General features: G+C 30.5%; 1 protein-coding gene and 6 non-coding genes across 7 annotated transcripts in view; 6 read left to right on the top strand and 1 right to left on the bottom strand.

Moving 5' to 3' along the window:
* The window catches only part of LOC107449716 (protein madd-4), a 130,328-nt gene that overhangs the window by 52,120 nt on the left and 56,482 nt on the right, over positions 1-21,726 (top strand). Inside the window, exons 6-8 of the mRNA XM_087163990.1 lie at positions 8,195-8,324; positions 10,961-11,162; positions 12,926-13,103. Coding sequence (XP_087020116.1) covers positions 8,195-8,324; positions 10,961-11,162; positions 12,926-13,103 — 510 coding nt within the window. The remainder of the gene's footprint in view (positions 1-8,194; positions 8,325-10,960; positions 11,163-12,925; positions 13,104-21,726) is intronic.
* On the top strand, positions 78-149 carry TRNAA-UGC (transfer RNA alanine (anticodon UGC)). The gene has a single exon. It is a non-coding gene; the product is annotated as a tRNA-Ala (tRNA).
* Positions 357-428, top strand: TRNAA-UGC (transfer RNA alanine (anticodon UGC)). Its single transcript has one exon. It is a non-coding gene; the product is annotated as a tRNA-Ala (tRNA).
* Positions 637-708, top strand: TRNAA-UGC (transfer RNA alanine (anticodon UGC)). Its single transcript has one exon. It is a non-coding gene; the product is annotated as a tRNA-Ala (tRNA).
* TRNAA-UGC (transfer RNA alanine (anticodon UGC)) lies at positions 1,196-1,267 on the top strand. The gene has a single exon. It is a non-coding gene; the product is annotated as a tRNA-Ala (tRNA).
* On the top strand, positions 4,109-4,180 carry TRNAA-UGC (transfer RNA alanine (anticodon UGC)). The gene has a single exon. It is a non-coding gene; the product is annotated as a tRNA-Ala (tRNA).
* On the bottom strand, positions 5,589-5,660 carry TRNAA-UGC (transfer RNA alanine (anticodon UGC)). The gene has a single exon. It is a non-coding gene; the product is annotated as a tRNA-Ala (tRNA).

The raw sequence follows: 21,726 nt of genomic DNA, 5'->3' as shown, positions 1-21,726 counted from the left end.
AATGTTAAAAATTACTCCACACATACAAGCTGACCGTCTCTGCTACAAATTACTGAAATGATAGAACACATGTCAACGGGGGTGTAGCTCAGTGGTAGAGCGTTCGCTTTGCATGTGAAAGGCCTGGGGTTCGATCCCCCACACCTCCACTTTTTTTTAATATCAATTTTATTCTCACCACTATTTTCCCTTTTTCTCACCGTTTTAATAAATATTCCATTTTTGATTATTTTTAAAAAGCTTTTATTTATATATTTCAACAAAATGGTTACGTAAAAGAATGTTAAAAATTACTCCACACATACAAGCTGACCGTCTCTGCTACAGATTACTGAAATGATAGAACACATGTCAACGGGGGTGTAGCTCAGTGGTAGAGCGTTCGCTTTGCATGTGAAAGGCCTGGGGTTCGATCCCCCACACCTCCACTTTTTTTTAATATCAATTTTATTCTCACAACTATTTTCCCTTTTTCTCACCGTTTTAATAAATATTCCATTTTTGATAATTTTTAAAGAAGCTTTTATTTATTTATTTCAACAAAATGGTTATATAAAAGAATGTTAAAAATTACTCCACACATGCAAGCTGACCATCTCTGCTACAGATTACTGAAATGATAGAACACATGTCAACGGGGGTGTAGCTCAGTGGTAGAGCGTTCGCTTTGCGTGTGAAAGGCCTGGGGTTCGATCCCCCACACCTCCACTTTTTTTTATTATCAATTTTATTCTCACCACTATTTTCCCTTTTTCTCACCGTTTTAATAAATATTCCATTTTTGATAATTTTTAAAGAAGCTTTTATTTATTTATTTCAACAAAATGCTTACGTAAAAGAATGTTAAAAATTACTCCACACATGCAAGCTGACCATCTCTGCTACAGATTACTGAAATGATAGAACACATGTCAACGGGGGTGTAGCTCAGTGGTAGAGAGTTCGCTTTGCATGTGAAAGGCCTGGGGTTCGATCCCCCACACCTCCACTTTTTTTTAATATCAATTTTATTCTCACCACTATTTTCCCTTTTTCTCACCGTTTTAATAAATATTCCATTTTTGATTATTTTTAAAAAGCTTTTATTTATATATTTCAACAAAATGGTTACGTAAAAGAATGTTAAAAATTACTCCACACATACAAGCTGACCGTCTGTGCTACAGATTACTGAAATGATAGAACACATGTAAGCGGGGGTGTAGCTCAGTGGTAGAGCGTTCGCTTTGCATGTGAAAGGCCTGGGGTTCGATCCCCCACACCTCCATTTTGTCTAAATTTTTAATCCCCAAAATAATTAGTTTTTAATTAAAGTAATTAATAGCTATGGCAGAAATTCTTTAGTTTCAGAAAATATTTTTTCAAGGGATACTAAAAATTGTGCATGTACTAATAATTTAATAAATTACAAATAAAGGAATTTTGTCCATCACTACATACAAATAATTTTAATAGATTAGATGTACAGTATTTAGAGGTAAAATAGAGACATTTTCGTGTTCTAGAAAATTAATAATTGTACAATTTCTATTAGTTTGAAAAATTTCAACTTTAGTTTGAAACTATTGATAACTCTACATCGCACAAAACTCAAATGGGGCCGTTCAAAAAGTACGTACATCCCGAAGGGGGGGGGGGAGGGGATTTGCTATTCTGTACGGTTTTGTACGATGGGGAGGGGGGGAGGTATTATACAAAGTACGTACTTTATAAACATACACCAAATTTAAATTTGACTTTATCCTACACCCTCCTTAAGTAAATATTTAATTTTATTTAAAACATAATTATTTTAATTTTTATGAAAAAGGGGGGTAGACTAATAAAATGTACGTACTCTAAGGGGGGGGAGTAAGACCTTATGTACGGTAATGTACGAAGGGGGGGAGGGGTTTAAAATTTCTCCATTTTTGTGTACGTACTTTTTGAACGGACCCAATGTTGTTTGGTATTGGGGTTATTAAGTACCTCGAACAATTGATCTTGATTGATGTAAACACAATATTGCTGTACATTAATGTCTTACTGAACACTCTCTTAAATTACCTAGCTTCACTAGAAGAATTTAAGGTATTTAACAATACCTTAAATTCTTCTGGAAACGCGCAAGTTTTAAGTTAAATGAAACAGTAAACAATCGCAAAGAATAAACACTTTTTCTTGTTGCGGATTGAGAAAAGTATAAATATAAAAATAAATATCTTTCCCACGCTTAAGTTTTCAAACATGTTTAACCTTTAAAAGAGTTCATCTTAAATAAAAATATTAGTTAATGATATATCTATATATATACAATCCGCAAAACAAAAAAACTACCCTGAATAAATTTTAATCTAATTATCGGAGTTTCACGTACTAGGACTCCATCTTTATGGTTTGACGGGATGACCTTAAATATGTTAATTAATTAGTGAAAAAGATATTTTAAGTTACGAAATGAGACACGAAAACATACTTTTTCTGAATAAATATAATTTTTCTAAAATGATTGATGAGAAATTAAATTATAAACATACGACTTTATTAAAGCTTGATAACTCAGAAACTATTCAACCAATTTTGTTCAAATTTCGTATTTTGCCTTATAAAATTACACTCTTTAAAATAGTGTAAAAATTTCTATACCATAATATTCAATTTTTTTTCCTATTATCAAAACAAAAAAGGATTATTAAAAATTACTTTTTGTGCGGAATTATCTTTGGATAATTTCAAATGCAAAATTTGAGCAAAATCATGAAATCCTGAGAAATCGAATTTTAAAATTACGACTTTTTCAAAATTTGATTTCTCAGGAACAATTCGACAGATTTCACTCAAATTTCTTAATTTGCTACTTAAAATTACATTATTTAAATTGATGTAGAAAATTGTATACTGTACAATTCAAAATCCGACTAATATTAAATAAAATAATAAAAAATAATGATATTTAATAAAAGTTATTTTTCATAGTCTTTGGATAAACGAATTTTATCAAATCAGCTAATTGCCACCAATTGTTGCAATGAAAAATATTTACTTTTTTATTTTTCTAAAAATCAAATGGTCTAAATTTACGCCTTATTTCAATAAATATATGTTACTTATATATGTTACTTAGCATTACTATCAATTTTAAGTTGATTACCCCGATAAATACTAAGATCGAAATGCAATTTGTTTGTTTTTCTTTTTATCTGATAAAGAACGCATAGTTCGAATTTGTGATTTCCATTTTTGTGAAAACGTTATTTAGTATAATTGTCAAATAGGCCAATTGCTACCAAATTACCCCAATAATCGAAAATACAAATATCGAAATGTATTAAGCTTTCTTAGTTCTTCCATTTGTTTCGTAGAAGGCACACATGGTCCAAATTTGAAACTGCCATGTGTTAAACTGTCTCTGAACTGTGTGAAAACATGGCAAATAGTATTTCAGTTCATTTTGGGCCAATTACACTCTACATTACATTACCCCGATAATTACAAAAAATATAAAGGAAGCTTTTTTTTAGTTTTTCTTTATGTCTTAAAAAGAACTTATGGACCGAATTTCAAACTTCTGTCTAGGTAATAACGTGTTATATAACATTTCTATCAATTTGACTAATTACCTCCTCGATAGTTACAAAACATCAAAAAGGAATTTTTTAAATTTTTCCATTTATCTCATGGTCCAAAATTTAACTTTCTAAATTTATGGGAAGTTTTACAGGAGTTTCTAAATTTATGGGAAGTTTTTTTCTTTCACTCATCACTTGTATAAGTACAAGTGATGAATGAAAGAGTGTAGGCTTTGCTTATTATCCATACATATAATTAGGATTATTGTAAAACTTTATTAGGATTTAACTTTACACGCAATTACAAAATAATCGTTTTGGCAGATACATAACAAGTTTTTATATTAACCAAAAATTAAATTAAAAAAATTGTATATGAAACAATGCAATGCTATCTGCCTCGCAAATGGGTGCCATTTCTTTTCAACAGCTTTCTAGTGGAATTGAAGTTTTACATGAAGTCTTTCAACAAACAGGTGCTACGTATTTACAATGAATTATTCATCACATAACGTATTTCTTTCATTTTACTGATGGCTTATGTAAGAAACTATAATCGAGGGGGTGTAGCTCAGTGGTAGAGCGTTCGCTTTGCATGTGAAAGGCCTGGGGTTCGATCCCCCACACCTCCATTTTTCTCTAAGAAAGTAATTTTTGTAAATATTAAATTTTGGAATTATATCTAATTATTGAAGAGCACGTTGCACCTTATTAACAAGAGAAACGTTGTTTTTCAGACAGTTAAAAACGGCAATTAGCTAATTTTAAATATTTATAAATGCATCAAGTTCAAGAAAATATCATTAAGGCGAGGAAATAAAATGTTTATCAATAACAAAACAAAAAATAGCATTTTATTGCATAGCAAAAGTAACATTTAGCCAATTATTTTTTAGCGATTGAAGTGTAGGAAATTTTTTACTGACTTTATATTCACACAAATTCTTACAAGACATGGAAATTTTAACAGCTACTTGTTTAGGTTTAATTTAGTGAATTTTACAACCGTTGTTAAGCAACCGACCAAATTTTGGATTTACGACTACAATGTTCAACTCTGTAGCCTTGTAATTTTGAGCTTACTCCAGAAGACAAGGAAACTCTTGAATCAAGTATTGGGACGAGTTTTACCTTCATGGAGCACCTTTTGATAGAACTAACCCTATTTACGTAACATGGAGAGGAAAATCGCGAAACCTCCATGTTTAGCCTGACGGCAAGATGACTCTAACCCATGATCCGTCTACTACTAAGGATATTGTACGTCAGCATTATGGTCAATGCGAGGACAGGTGCGGAATTGGTATCGACCAGCAATCACTGGGATTCGAAACCAGTTCACCTCATTGGAAGACAAACGCTCTACCCAAGGAATGGCGACTCTAATTTAATGAATTGTAAGTTTTGCTCTTGTGGTCAAGATGTTGAATCTATAAAACAAATTATATTTTATTGTTATTTTTATTCAAGTCAAAGAGAAAGCTTTAAAAAGGAACTGAGACCCTCAGGTATTTCTCGGCCACCTGTTTTGTTCTTGTTTGTTAAAAGCACTGAAAATCTAAATAATTTACACAATTTTGTTTACAAATTAAACATTTAATTTTGTTACACTTATTTACATCTGTAAGACTCGTGTTATACTGCGGGGGAGCATAAGGAGTTGCTTAAGAATTTAAATTTAAAAAAATAGTATATTATAAGAAAGTATTGTCGTTTATTATAAAAAAAAGTTCAAAAGATCCGGGGGCAAAAGAAAAAATAGTTGGAACAATAACTGTTGAGATATTACAATTATTAATTTTCTAGAACACGAAAATGTCTCTATTTTACCTCTAAATACTGTACATCTAATCTATTAAAATTATTTGTATGTAGTGATGGACAAAATTCCTTTATTTGTAATTTATTAAATTATTAGTACATGCACAATTTTTAGTATCCCTTGAAAAAATATTTTCTTAAACTAAAGAATTTCTGCCATAGCTATTAATTACTTTAATTAAAAACTAATTATTTTGGGGATTAAAAATTTAGACAAAATGGAGGTGTGGGGGATCGAACCCCAGGCCTTTCACATGCAAAGCGAACGCTCTACCACTGAGCTACACCCCCGCTGCTCTCTGTGTTACATTTTGTATTCGAAAGAAATTTTATACATCACCGTATAATGAATAATTCATCAATGGAATGACACCTGCTGTTTGCAAATATGACTCTGACGGAAAACGTAACAAGTTTCATCCCAGAATTTTCGCCAATAATAATAAATGACACTCTAATTTAATGACTTCTAAAAATTGAAACATTTCTATAACTGCATCTGTATCGTAATTTGGTTTCTAACTTCACAAATTTTATAATATAAATAAGTCTTTTTCAGGAAGAATAGTGTTTTGTTATCTTTTTTGTAAAGTACAGTGTTTTTTCAAACCGTACTCAGAAATAGTTTTCGTGTTCTTTTCAGGATTTTTTTAGAATTGGAATCATTTCCCTTGATAAAATTTAATTACACTTTCTACTTTATAGGACAAGATTAACGGTCGCCATCGTCACATGGTGACTAAATATAATAAATGGCGATATGATAATTGTATGCCAGTCACCATTTGATCACCACTTTTTCCGTCAAAAAGGCACCCCATTTGTATTTTATTGTCATTTTTATTAACTAAATTTGGTACTACATTTCATAATGTTTACCATAATTTTGCAAAATGCGTCCAGGAGAGATTCATTACATTATTACTATCAACAGTTTCTTTAAATGTTTAAATTTTTCAATTTTCCAAAAAGTGGCCACTTTTAAGAATTCTGCATCTTATCTGCTGCAAAATCTCCTAATTTTTCGTTATACTTACCACATGATTTTAGTATCCAATTTAATGAGGTTGTGATTGTATTATTTAGATAAACCGCAGTTACAGCTCTGGGCACATCCAAAAGAATCTAAATTTTAAATAATAAAATAAATTTCAACAGGCTATATTCCCAATCTTTCTATTGTAGAAGAACATTATAAAAATTTTAAAATATCAGTTCATTGTTTTCAAATAATTGGATAATATACGGATCTAAAAGCATTTCTAATTTACGTATTAGGTCGTATCGCACTATGCCAGAGGTATGAAATGGAACAAACTTGTGATCCAATGATTGGATTTTCTCGTACTAAAATCCAATCTGAAATATTCTATTTTTCTAGTGCAGACGATATTTTTGGCGTATGCATGGCTGGAAGCCTTTTAGACAATTTTAAAACTTTTTTTGAACACAATTGTAAATCTTTTTTATACAAAAAAAGTTCTATGTTAAAAATATTAGTTTATAATTATTGGTTTTCTTTTATTATTTACTATTAGATACAAAAAAAGTTTTGATAATTAAAAATTTAAAAATACAACTTTTTGGAACTTTTGTTTGTTACTCAGAAACTGCCAGGCCAATTTCCTATTTATAAATTTGGTATTTTGATTTTTACACTTACATTGTTTATCATAACGTAAAAATTTATGTTCCACGCAACTCAAAAAACTTTTGATCGTTATTAAATAAAGCTAAGAATTTTTTTTTTCATAAAATTTTTAAGAACCCTGTTCAAGCCTTGAAAATCAGGATCATTTATAGATAGAAACCTCAATCTAGAATTCACCGCAGAATAATAAGGCGTTGGGTAAATATGAGGAGAAGAAGCGTGTAACTCTTTTTATAATTCCTTAAACAATTGACAGGATAGTAATATTTAGAATAGAGAACTTTTTTAATTATAGTGGTATTCTAAAAGAAAAAGCTTTAAAATTCTTTCGGTTGATGCAAATTTCACATGGGTTAAAAAGGACATTTTTAAAAGCATCATCTTTCCAACTGTGCCAACAGTTTTGTCATATAAAATCTCCCAAAACATTTGCTGCGAAAAAAAAGATTGTTTCTATAAAATTAGTATCGAAGTGTTTGTATTATTTTTGCCGAACTTTTATATACATATAGAGAAATCTCCGGTTGAAAATTATTTTTAAATGTTCATACATTCATTTCAATTTTTTTTTTATCCTTTAATCAAACCAATTACCTGTGTCAGCTAACCTTTACACCTTTTGCAGAAGTTTCACACAGTCGCAATGGAATAATAATCAAAGCGCAATTAAATTATTTTAATTTTTAATTATACGAACATTCCAGTACTTGGAGTATGTCTCTGCATTGTTAAGGTTATCTGAGTTTTTTTTTAAAAATATATAATATATTCTTGCATAATTTATATGCAGAGGTTAAAATCATTTTAAAACAAATGAATAAAACCAAAAAGCAAATATTAAAACATAAATTGTGCTTCGACAAGGAAATATTTTATATTACATACAAAACATATAAGTTAGCTGGTACGACAATAAGAAAATTGAATTAACATGAAACAATTTTATTTCTTCCATTGCATCATTCGTGAAACCAATCACTTAATTCTTATCTAAAGTTAACGTAAGCTATCCATCCAAAGCCATAGTTCTTGGTAAGTTCAAAGTAATTCATTGATTGTTGCTGAAGTTGATTTGTAAAGTTTCAAAATAATTAGCAAATATTTTTAAAGATCATTTTTCAGATTTACAATTACGTTTTGTGTAAAATAACCAAATGTAAGATTTTATTTTTAGGTATCCAACTATCCGAGCCAACATGTCGGAACAAAGAAACCAACGAAGAAGTAGACCCAAGACTCTGCAATTTATCTATCCGTCCGCGTACGAAAGCAAAACACTGCAATAGACATCCATGTCCCATTGTGTAAGTTAATTTCGAATTTATTACTTGTGTCTCGTACACTTATCTATTTCACTAATGGACAAGTGGATAATTGCTCGTAGGTGGGCAGCCGAAGCCGCTTTGCTGCCCTTTCAATCATTAATTTCAGGATCGTTGAGATAAGGACATAAAGTATCTGAATACTAATAGGGTAGCCGAAAGAAAAGAAGCAACATTTGATGAAGGCAATAGACATATTTAAGTTTGCAAGATGTGTAAGTAATGTACAAAGGAGTCTACTCATTTGAGATTGCATGATACATAAGTTTGAAATTCTTATAAACCGAAAAGGAAAATTTACCACGTACTCTAATTGACCATTTTCTTTACATCTCAGCAACCGCCGCCGAGGCAGTACCAACAAGGCAGCACCAACTGATATATAAGTGGATATTAAAATTAATATCTAAATTGTCACTTATAGTTAGTTGCAGAAAGAGGTTGTTGACAGCAAATCGCTCGTGGCATGTTGAAGTCTAAAGACTTCAAATACCATAAGACTAAAGACTAAAGACCATAAGTTGAAGACTAAAGACTTCTTGATACCATCTGCGAACCCTAAAGGGTTCGCAGATGGTATCAAGAATATCGTCGAGCAAGAAAAAACAATTAAAGTTATCTTTGGTTATTGTGTTGTTAAGTTCTTGTTGAAATAAGTTAGTGCTATGTGTTAGTATTAAGTTCTTGTTGAAGTTAGTGGTGTCGCAGTTAACATTAGACTTGGCTGTAAGATGATGCATTAAGTTTTTCAATGTAACGACCGAGTTTGTCTAGTTGCATAATGTTTTTGTGTATATTTTCGTTGGTCATATATCTCGGTGCGTTTAACGTGTATCGTGGTTAATTGTTTTGGAAGATATCAATTTTGAACTTTTGAGGTGCAGCTGCAGTTGCCCATGCAAATGAGGCGTAAGTGATGATTTGGCACATGCACATGATGTAGAGCAGATCTTTGTTGTAAAGAGTTAGTCTTAACTGGTGACTAATGGGAGATTATCGGTTTTAGTGATTGATGTGTGTGTTTCGTATTTCTTAGCAAAGTAGTCTCAACATGCTCCTTCCAGTTTAGATTGTATGTTACATTAACTCCAAGATACTTGGCTTTGATAGCCGTAGGTATTTCTTCTGAGAATAGGTGTAATTTTTCTGCTATTTGCACTTATGGGTTATGCCGACGCCTCCTATAACTGAAAGCCTCCACACGGTTTTTACGGGTAGTCCGATCTGACCACTGTGAAGGATATCCACTTACCGAACGAGTAATTTAATACAGAATATAGTTAAAATAAGAAAGTGGTAGCAAATATGTGACTAAAAATTTATTTTATTTATGAATATTACTGGTTTGCCTTATTCATTTGTCAACCACTACAGATTCAATTCTCAAATATATAAGATAAATTTCTCTCAATTACTTTTATAAAAGGTTTTGGGTTCATGAGCAAAACTGGTTCACGTTTTAAACATTCTGCGCGGACTACTTATAAAAGACCGTGTGGAGGCTTCTTGATGTAGGAGGTGATGGTTATGCTGTCTGACAGCAATGTGATTTGATTTATCTTAGCTTACAATCGGCAGCATCAATTTTAATGTCATACAAACTTGTTTGGAGTTCCTTGATGACATAATTGCGTTGTCGTGAGTTGCACATCTGTCTTGTGTCGTCTGCATAGTATGCTGTCATCTCTTGTGTGTTATTATTATCTGGAAAGTCCGAATTGTAAATAGGTATAGGAGAGTTCCTAAGATCTAATAAACAAGGAACAGTTAGTTATCCAGGTAAATCATGACACTTTTTAAAATAAAAAATGGTAATAAAGCTGGATTGAAAAATGGCTTAAAGTACTGTTATCAAGAATAAAGTTAAAAGATTTATTTGCTAGGGATGCAATGCTCTATCTTATCCATTCCATTATATATTACCAATATTTATTAACCAATTCTCTTTTGACCTTGTGTTTGCTCAACATTTTGTTGTGATGTAAATAAGACTATAAAAAAAAGATAAATAATTCGTGTTTAAGCAGAAATGATAATTTCTCAAGCAACTACCACTTTAATTTTAAAAAAGTATATAATCACACAATATCATTTTACATTTGAAGTACTGATATTGCACCAGGGAACATTTAATTCTGATTTCTGTTCCATGAGAGTTTTGACGGGATCCTAAATACTTGCAGAACGCTGATTTTTTTTCTGCATTCGGTTTTTCTCTAAAAGTTACAGTTTTTAAGCAATTTAATAATATAAATAGTATTAATTTCAAGCTGATATCTTAGACAAAAATCGCGAAGTTATGATTATTAGTGATTTGTTTCCTTTTATGTGAGCCTTTTTACTCCATTAATCTTTATTTTATTCATTTTACTGTTATATTTAATTTCTACCAACTAAAATTTAAACACCTCAAAACCATAACCTTCTCTTAGGTGATAATATTGAAAATAGAGCATTAATACCACAAAATACGTTGATGATAACTGAAAAAACAATTTATTTTTAAAAATTGTTTTTTGGCTATTATTGCCATATTTATTGGCTAAGTTTATAACTAACGTTACCTTAAAAAAATACGCAATACAAGCAGAAAAATTATTTTCATCAATATATTTCAGGTGGGACACTGGGAAGTGGGGGCCATGCTCCGCAACGTGCGGGACGGGTGTCCAGTCTCGCCCAGTCTTCTGCGTTCAGGGAGGTCCCAACGGATCCCGGATCGATGTCAAAACTGAATTCTGTCCGCGGCACAAGCCAGTTACTGAAAGATCGTGTACAGTAGAAGAATGTCCAAGATGGTTCCAAGGACCGTGGACTCCTGTAAGTAGTTTTTATGGCTGTAAGTTTTAATTGAACCCTTTTGCACTCTGATATCACTTCTGAAGTGACATTAAAAGTCACCTTTCAAAAATAAAAAAAAATTATATCTTAATAATTAGAAGCCACAATATCTTATGAATTTTATAAATTAAGTTAAAAGACTGTATTATTAATTTTAAAGTTTTTTTTCTTCTCCTTTTTAAACTTAATCACTTAGGAGAATTAGATTTAACTTTTTATTTCTTTTTGTATCGCCAATCATCATGTAAACCCCCTACTTCAGGTATTTTACTTTTTTTTTGCAATAACAACTTTTCCACAGGGGATACGCACCCCAGTGCAGGTGACCCGAAAAACAATGCAGTTCCAAGTTAAGTGTCTACATTAGTTCAAACAGAATTTTAAAGTTCCCAGAGTGCAAAGGGTTAATAATTTTGTATGCATTCAAAATCTATTTTTAAATTAATTTACAAATTTCAGTATATTAGGGCTGTTTGTTTACCGGAAAAGTTCATAGACTAGCTGTGAAGTTATTGTCTTTTTATCGCAATGAATAAATGCCCTTCATTACCTAGAGTTATTGACAGTTACATTCCATTGCTGGAAAAGTCTTTTACAGGGATTGGTAAAAAATATTTAAAAACAATTTCTTTCATAGTTGCATACCTTATAACTTTTCAGAATTTTCCCGTACATTTTATTCGTATTTTTAATGTGGTAATAAATTCAAAAAGTAAAGTCTTTGCCTTCATGCTTGATTCCTGTCTTAACAAATTTTATTTGATATAATTTTAAATAGTTTAAACCTACATATCGAAGATTAGCTGGCTATCTTATTGTGTTTTAAATGATAGTGAAAAGCGAATTGTCTATAATATTTCTTGATTTATTTACTGCCACTACGAAAAAACTTTTTGGAGAACTTAAACGTTGGCAGGTATGAAACTCTGTATAAAATTATCTTCCTTTTAGAAACAAATGTTTCGGAAGATTTTACATGGTGCAAAACTGTTGGCACAGTTTAAAAGATCATGTTTGTATCTTTTAGAAACGGAGACCTTTTTACTCATGCAAAATTTTCCTCGTCAAAAATTAGCATATGAAGTTCAAAGCTTTTTTTCCATTTTTAATGCCACTATAAGTAAAAAAGTATTCTAATATAACTAATGCAATCCTCTAAATTGAATTCCTAATTGCGACATTAAAATTTAAAAAAATATATATTAACTTCCTCTTCTCATTTCGGTTGGTCCAAATTTTGCATGATTAAAAAGGACACCATATCTAAAAGCTTCAAGCATGAACTTTCCAATTGTTCCCACAGTTTTGCCATGCAACATTTCTCAAAATATTTGTAGCTAGCGAAAGATTATTTACATAATCTTACAAAATCTTACAAAACAAGCCAGATATGAAATGCTTTTACTGTCAAATCTATATCTTTACCGGTGTTTAAACAGCGATAGTATATGCAAAATATGAACAAGATAATAAAATACGAACCTTTTGTGCGAAGATATTTTGGTTGGTCATTTTCTTCTTACCGTAAAGCACAAATTTTACCAGTAAAACACATAAACAAGAACTAGTTTGTTACGCAAGAAAAGAATTATCTTAAAATATATGACTAAAGCGTTTAGTAAATCCTACTTGATAGCTACTACCAAATAAAACATTTCGTTGAATTTTTTATGCATTGAAGCGTAATGGTAAATATTTTTTACGAAAATTTATTTATTTATTTATTTATTAATTATTTGCAGTGTTCTGTAACTTGTGGGGAAGGTATTCAAACTCGAGCTGTCGTCTGCCGCGATACTAAAAGCCAGTATAGTGAACTTTGTGATCATAACGAGATGCCAAGACCTCAGAAAAATTGTGACTCTAAAACCATTTGTCCGTTGCCATCTCATACGGAAGAAATAACAACACCTCCTCCTTGTGAGTTACTTATAATTCTTTTTCTTTTATTTCTCATCTTGATATTCTTTGAGAAAGAAACAAACAAAATTTTAATCAATTTAGTCTTAATCCTGAAGCATTTAAAATCAGTTACGTTTCTTTCACTCTGCAGATATGTCCACAATAACATACAACATCTGTTAAAAAAAATTATGACTATAATTTAAATGTGAGTCCTTAAAATAAACCCTTCATTACCTTATAGAAATAAACCCTTTCATTACCTTAGGTTAGTTAATGAAATTATTCATACTTTTCAGTAAAAACTTACAGAGGTTGATCATAATGGAAAAATGTCTATTCTAACTAATTGCGAACAATTTTTCTTTTAACAGCAAATGTTTTGGAAAATTTTGCATGGCAGAACTACTGGTTCAGCTTAAACGATAGTGCTTGAGGCTTTTTGAAAGCTCTTTTTTACCCATGCAAATTTCGGATCGATCAAAATAAGCATCGGAAGAACCTTTCCAGAACTGCAAATTTAGATAGAACATTTTAATCTGTCATGGTATTGGTAAGTGCGACCTTCATGCCAGCCAACTACTACGCTTTTTGCGAAACATTTTATACAGTGGTAGACATTTAAAAATCAAAGATTTCAGAATTTTTGGTAATTTTGCCAATATTTTAAAAGCCTCACCAGGAGAGAGCTGGCACAAAGTGGCGATGCACATAAACTTTTAAATCATTTATATGTAACAGAGATACTAACTGCTCCGGATTCGACAAAATATTTTAAAAAATGGTTTTCGGTCTATGACCAACCTCTTGAAATAGGCTCAACACGATTTAACTGTTGCAAAGTGGAGTATCACATACGCCTTTGAATTATTTAGAAGTAGTAGTGAGTATAAATATAGTTTATTAACCCCTTAATGCACAGATTTTTTGAAGAAAAAAAACGGCCAAAAAAATAATTTTTTTTAATGTAAAAAAAACACACTTTAGTACATTGTCTTGGACAATTTTGATATACTGCGCTTTTGTTCCATGAAAAAAAGCTATATTTAGAGATGCCAACAGCTCCGGACACACGCCAAAATAATTATAATACGGTAAATAACTACAAAGTAAATTTTGCAAATATTTAACTGTTTTTACTTGCTTTTTAAAAGGTATAGTATGACATAAGCACTTTTAATGCTTTAATATAGATGTTTTTGTTGTGGTCCCTGCCTTTCGGCACTTGCCACTTCAACGAAGTTATTCGCCAGGAGCGACGAAAGAGAAAAGTCTAATTCTGAAGCACTTGAATATTTCTAAACTAGAGGGGAAAAGTTGTTGACTGGAGTTTGATGTAGTGGCATCACTGAGAGGGAGAGATTCCCTTTAGGAGAGATTGCTCCTAATCTTTCAGGACCTAGGACCTCCTAATCTTTCAACACTTCTTGAATCTCCTTAACCAAGGAGACTAATCTGTGAGCAGAGTTCTTAGGAGAGATCTTATCCCTGTACCTCTTTCTACTGGGGTGGGCCTCTCACCCAGAGAAATTCGAAGTGTGGTTTTTCGAACAGTTGCAGCATTTGGCGGAAACATCTCTTGGTTTCTTGGGGTGAAGGTGCAAGTCCGTTGAACATGGCAGTAAAGCTGACATCTGTCGCATTGTGGCTGCCGCCTCGAAACTGCTCAGTTCTGAACGAATGCCGTCCGATTTTCTCGATGCTGTAGATCCTCTCGGGATTGGCTATCTCAGGTGAGATGACAAGGAATAGTGGGAGTGGCCTATAGGCCACGCCCTATCTCTTCTTGAATTGAACAATTTTGGTGATTTTTGATTTGAAATTTTTTTTTCACTGGCATGACTTTATCTTTTGTAGTATCAGGCACTGGAACGTCAGTGATGTTCTCAATCGTAGTTTCCATCTGTGAGGGGACGGCGGGTTCCCGCTGCAATTCAGGATTAAAAGGAGAGCTGCTTTCAGTCTGGGTAGCAGGGCTTCGGCTGTGTTCAATGACTTGTACTGTCTTTCGCTTCTTCTTCTTTTTCTTCCTTGCAGTGGAGGTCTCGGGGTCGGGAACTGTAGGTTGAGACTCCACCATCGTAGCTTCTGTCGGTTCAGATTCACCAGTAGCTTCGTTGTTTTGCTCTGCGTTGAAATCGGCTCAGCCTCGACGGTGGTTTTCTCAGCAGCCCATTTCTCTTTTAGATCTAGTAAGCATTTTTAACTGATAGGAACTCCTGGCTGCATTAATTGCGCTGATTTCTTGATCCTTGCCGGGTCTTTTTGTTTCTCGAAAGCTGCATTGGTAGATTCTTTCCCAACGTGAGATTTCATCATCAATGTTATCTGTAGAGACTTTTTCACTGACATAGTTTTTAATCTGAATGCGATCTTCATCGGCGAGTTGAGGAATAGGTCGAGTAGAAGTCGGAATAAACCGCTTTCAGCCTCTTCCGAATCGGTGGGTAGCAATAAAGTCTTTTTTTTTTCAGAGTTGTAAAATCCCTTGATAATAAAAGTTTTTTGTTAGTTGTTATTTTATATCACAAAACTAGATAAAATAAAAATAATATAATTTTAATAAATCTTAATATGATACATTCTCCTTAACATCGCCACTATTAATAGTTGCACAACACTGTAATATTTTTGCGAATTTGTGACATTTATATGCAGAGCTGCTTATTAGTTTCTTTTTATCGTGCTAAAGATCAATTTGTGAAAAATTCCTCAATTTCATGGTCAATTTTTAAAAAAATATATAGAATGTTATGTGATGTGTTGGTAATTTTGTTACATTCAAAAGTAGCACGAGTTACATTCATTCGAAAGTCACATAAGTAACAGTCATTTAAAAGTTTCATTAAATGTTTAATACGATTGTTATATTGTCTAGAAAAAAGAGAGAAGTAGTGTTGTATATTTAGAAATGTTAATGAAACGTTGGAGGTGAAAAATTTTAAAGACTTTTCCAAAAACAAAATTTTTGAAAATAACTTTTAAAAATATTTTACACTTTGTTTAAAATAGTATTAATTCTTAATACAATTCTTAGAGATTTGCTGTTTAAGTTATGATTATACCTCAATTATACTTTATATATTATACCTTATTAATACGGTATAATTATACCTTTGGGTATAATTATATCTTTATAATTATACCTTATTCTTATCAGGTACTCCAAACATAACAACTTCGTCCTCGTCAAATAAGATTTTTTAAATATACATTCCTAATAATTAATTCAGGAAAGCTAAAACCCTGTAAAAGCAATTTCAACCTATTAGTATGATCTCTGGGGCAAACAAACCCTTTCTAAGGCCGTGGTAAGTATACTTACCGCCAATTTTTAAAGTCCATGGGGAACTTTTTTATCACTTTTAATTTAGGTTTCCATTTGTTAATAACTTTAGCTTTATTGAAGTGTGTTTGAATAAAATTGGTAACCATTTGTTAGTTTAAGAAAACGCATAAAAGTTATAAAATACAAAATTCCTTTTGAAGTTTGTAGCATTTACAAAATTTATTTTATAAATAACGAAAAATAAACGTCAATCAGTACCTAATAGGTCGTGGTAAATATACTTACCACCCAAAGAAAAATGGCATTAAAATTTAAATTAATTTTTTATAAGCTAAATGAGTTTTTTTTCCCTCATGTCAATTACTATTCGTATGTCAAATTCAATTCCAAAAATACTTTAATTTACCTTTACTAGAAATAAATGGCTCATTAAAGGGTTAATGTGCAAGAAATAAAAATTTAGATAAATAGTTAACCATTTGAAGATATTCGTCATTTTGAACTATTTACAGAATCAGAAATATCGCAACTTACGTCTTAAAATATTTCTATTTTATCGCTTTCAATAAAATAAACAGAATTTAAACAATGCAATTCAACAAATATAACTCGTGAGTAAAATTATTCATAGAAAAAAACCCACATAAAATAACTTTAACTTATCTGCATTAAAATTAACCAGCCTAATAAAAAAATAATTGAAAACATTATTTAAATGATTTTTCCACTTAATTTATCTAAAACCATAATCTTAGAAGTAAATCATAATTTAAAGTTAAGATAATTAAAACCTTTTTAAAGCATACTGATAAATGCGTGCAATTTATATCTTGAACTCATTTAACAAAGAAATTTCACTTCTATTCAAATCTCAAGGGACTTATATCCATTAACAAGTTAATTAACCGTTCGAAATATTTTATTTCTCACTTGAAGTTTCGGAACAACTTCTTAATTACTCCTTCACAGCATTGTGGCAAGGAATCCTCTCGGCTGAGGGGATTTACATCAAATTCATTATGGCTTGCCTTTTGATTTTCCAGTAGCAAATTGCTTTTGCATTTTTGGGGGCAGATGCAAATACCCTTTCATTTGTTTTGTTATGGGCAATGTTAATTCTGTTTATTACTGACGGGAAAGTTTGGGGTAGGGAGAAAAAGAAGCTATTTCTGCTAAATACGTGATATTTTAAATTTTATCTTCAAAATAGAATTATATTTGAGATATAAAATTTAATTTCGTTTTAGATTGGATAAGGTTTTAAAAGATTTCATTTTCATACTCTTCTATTTTTATACACTTTGTTTATTTATCAATTTATTTAGTTGTCTTTATGTATTTTTATTTATGTGTTATTGTTAATGAAATCGCATAGTTGTAACTCTTCTAATTGTTTTTATTTGTTTAATTGCTGCAGTTCTGTGGCCACTTATTATTGAGAGAAATTGTTAGTCATTTAGGTTCAAACCCTATTTTTGAAATATGGAATTATATTTAAGAAATAAATTATTCTGTTTCGAATTCCGTTTAGTTTAAAAGAAATTCTTATCCCCTTTTTTTAAAATATAATTTCATTTTATATTGAAATATCTATTATTTATTTATTTTTAAGAATGAAAATGCATGTATATTTGAACACAGACGAACAATTTCACAACTGAGGCACAATACTGATTTTTTTAAAAAGTTTTAGCTTTAAAACAAAATTATATTACAGGCATATTTTTTTTAACATTAGATCAATTTTGTTGAAAAGTTATTTGGGTATTTCCTTTGATTTTCTTAATTTCATTTAATATTCTATTTGCTTTTTTAAAATTATTCCGTTATGTTCTATTAACTTGCATTTATAAACTATTTTATGCTTAGCAGTTTTTAAACCTACTGTCAAAATTTCTGTATGCAATGCTCTTTCTGGGAAAGCCAATGCCTTCAAAGAGAATTTAGATGTCTATAACGATAAAGAAAACTTACATTACATTTCTTTTCTATCAGCTATTTAAGTTTTCATACTGTTCGTTCTACATTATTTTTGTGTCGACAATTATAGAATAGTTTCATTGTCTTTATCTAAGGTATTCAGGAGATATATGTTAGATGTCTTTGTTAATTTTGTTGTAAGTGAGACATTTAACTGCCACTGAAAAGTTAACAATATACTACTATATATAAATAAAAATGATCACTGTTTAATAAACCTAGTTAGTTTGTGTCTCTAAACACCGTAACACTACACACAACTATAAAATTCATTCATCTAAAGATAATTCCATGCATAAAATATATTTCAGGAAATATTTGTTATTATTTTTTATTAAATTTGTTATAGAATGGTCGAAAAAATTTTGGGCTGTAAGGTGTACAATTTTCCCATCATTTAAAAAAAAATTTCACATGGCAAAATACAAAATTTGAGCGAAATCGTTCAAATAGCTCCTAAGAAATTGAATTTCAAAAAAAGTCAGACAAATAAAATTTGATTTCTCAGGAACCATTCGACTGATTTGGCTCAAATTTTGCACTTTCCATACACTTTTTAAAATAATGCAAAAAAATTGTCTTCCTTATAATTCAAATTTTTTTTACCATTCTTAAATTAAATAAAAAGTAACAAATGCTTACCAAAAGTTATTTTTTGCATGGACATGTCTATGGATGAACGAATCTTATAAATGTGTGCAAAAAGTTTCAACTCGATTAGAAAAGTCCCGAGATATGATAAAACACGTAAAAAGTAAAATTAACATAAGAGGTCCAAACTATTGAGACCATATTTCCCAGATTGCGGCTATCCCCTATATTAAGAAATCGTCGAAAAAAAGGTATTTGTATTCAGAGAAAGTACGTTTTTGTGTCTGATTTCGTAACATAAAATATCGTCTAAACTAATTAATTAGCATATTTGAGGTCATTCCTTCTAATCACTAGCATTACATTAAAAGTTATTCAGGGTGGTGCGTTTTTGTTTTTTTTTTCTTTTGGAGCACTGTGCATGTGATGAACGATCATTGCTGAAACATCCCTAAACAACATCCTTAAAGTAATATTAAATGTTTTTTTTTTTTTTAAAAAAAGGATGAAAATCGTTTTTTTAAATATATTTTTTTAAATATTAGTTCCTTTTTGTAAATATAATAGAATGATTCAAATGTTAAAAGAAGTTAAAATTTAAAATTAATTTTCTCATATCAGTTTCATATATATATGCAAATAACGTACGTGAATCAAAAAATTTCGTGCAACGATATATTTCGGAACTTAATAAGATATCAAATTGAATATGCATTATAGTTAAATAATTCATGTCATGAGTTCTATAAAAGGAATCTGAAAAGAAGTTTTTATTTCATTAGTATTCCGATCATAAAATCTCATACTTTTATTTTTTTCTTCTTAACTAATTTTAATAATTCCCTTAAGAACGGCAATTTCTGTAGAAATCAAAACTAAGAGTTGTTACCTTTATATTAATTATTCATCTTCTTATTATTATCAACCATCGCCAGGCGCAGTTCATGAGCATTCTTACATATGGTATACTATATTAAATTCCTACATACTTTTTTCCTCATTAGCCTAGACGGTTACTTCATTGAATCAGTGAAAGTTCTTTAAAATCTAGTTATCGGATGAAAGTTTATTGGCACACGAAGTGAATTCTTATTCTGAAAAGGATGTGTTTAACTAAGACATAATTCATAACTTTTTTTAAATAAGAATTTGGAGCTTTTCGATTTTAAAGAGTAAGTTAGGATGTATATTTAAATTGAAATTTAATACTACTGTTTAAATGAATTCAGTTAGAAATGAATAGTTCGAAATACCATACAACAGGTAAGATACCATACAACATACCATACAACAGGTAACACGAACCAACTGTTACAAAGTGTCTTTTTATATAAGCTTTTGAAAGGTAAAAACTCTATAAATAGAATTTAATAAATGACGAATCATTCATTATAACATAAATTTTGCTACCACTAGAAGCTATTTATACGCTCTGCGAAGCAAGTTGGCTTTTCTAAAATAAGCTTAAAAATTATATACAGTTACAGTAGGAAATGAAAGACAGTACAGTAGAATGATTTATTTCATGTCCTTACGCTTCCATAACTGCTTTATCTCCTGATTTTCGTGGAAGATTTTATTTTTAACCTTTTGCACTCCATTGACATCTTTACACCAGAGTGACTAAAAATGAAAAAAGTCTTGACTTATATTTCATTAAAAAATATTTAAATGGGCGAATTTTTCTAGCATATTTTTTTCTAGTTTATTATATGAATTGAGTTTCTGCACTTTTTACATTTATAGTCGCATGTTGCATCCCTGATACAGTGATATTGAAAGTCACAATTCCAAAGCTTATAAGTTTTGCATTTTATTAATTAATAACCACATTATTTTATGAAATTAAGGAATTATATAAATGTATTATGCTTTATATTTAAAATATTTCACCATTCAATTGCGCTTCGGCGATTTATCATGCATTCCCATTCACATGTATGAGTTAGAGCCCCTCGTGGGGCTGATGCTAAGATAACTACCACATATGAGTATATTTAAAATAGTTTGGCGTTTTCATTAGTTTAAACAGCATGTTAAAATACTCGGAATGTAAAATGTTAAAGTGTTAACAGAATGTGCAGAGATGTCAACTGCTCCGGATTCTACGAAATATCTTAAAAAACGGTCGAGAGCTATAAATTACATTTTGCAGATTTTCTGGTAAATTTTGGAAACTTTCAAATAGACTCAAAAGAAAAGATTCGCATAAAAAATGAAGAGGGATAACTTTAGAAACTGAAAACAAAAAAAAATCGGAAATTTTTATAAATGCAATAGGTATTAAAATAAAAATTAATTCTAATAATTAGCTTTACTTAAAATTTGTTGTGGAAAAAGTTTTGTATTTTTCTCAAATTTCCAACACAAATTAAATTTATACTTGTTGAAGTCTTATTTATTTATTTCCACATCGAAAGAGTTAAAAAAGTTTATAAATTCATGAAAATAATAATTTTTTTTCTTTTCATGAAAAAGACGTTGCGAAATTTTAATTACTCAATATCTTTTCGCTTCTTTACAATGTGTATATTACAGGCGAGAAAGTAACTCGAAAAGAAATGAGAGTTAAAAGAATAAGGAAACAAAGAAAAAGATAATTAAAATTTTATTTTCCAAGTTTCCAGAATATAGAAAATAAGATTTCGGGATTTATAATTCAGTAAAAGAAATAAATGAAGGAATCAAAGAGATGTGCAGAGTAAATTAAAATTTTACGAACAGAAAGCAAATTTAGCACACTATGCGAAGAAAAGAAAAAGAAAAAAAGCATGCATGGCA

Source organism: Parasteatoda tepidariorum, chromosome 5 (genome assembly GCF_982258835.1).
Source record: "Parasteatoda tepidariorum strain Cologne lab strain chromosome 5, Ptep-v5.0, whole genome shotgun sequence".
In the NCBI taxonomy this organism is placed as follows: domain Eukaryota; kingdom Metazoa; phylum Arthropoda; class Arachnida; order Araneae; family Theridiidae; genus Parasteatoda; species Parasteatoda tepidariorum.
This window is presented reverse-complemented; position numbering and strand designations above follow the sequence as displayed.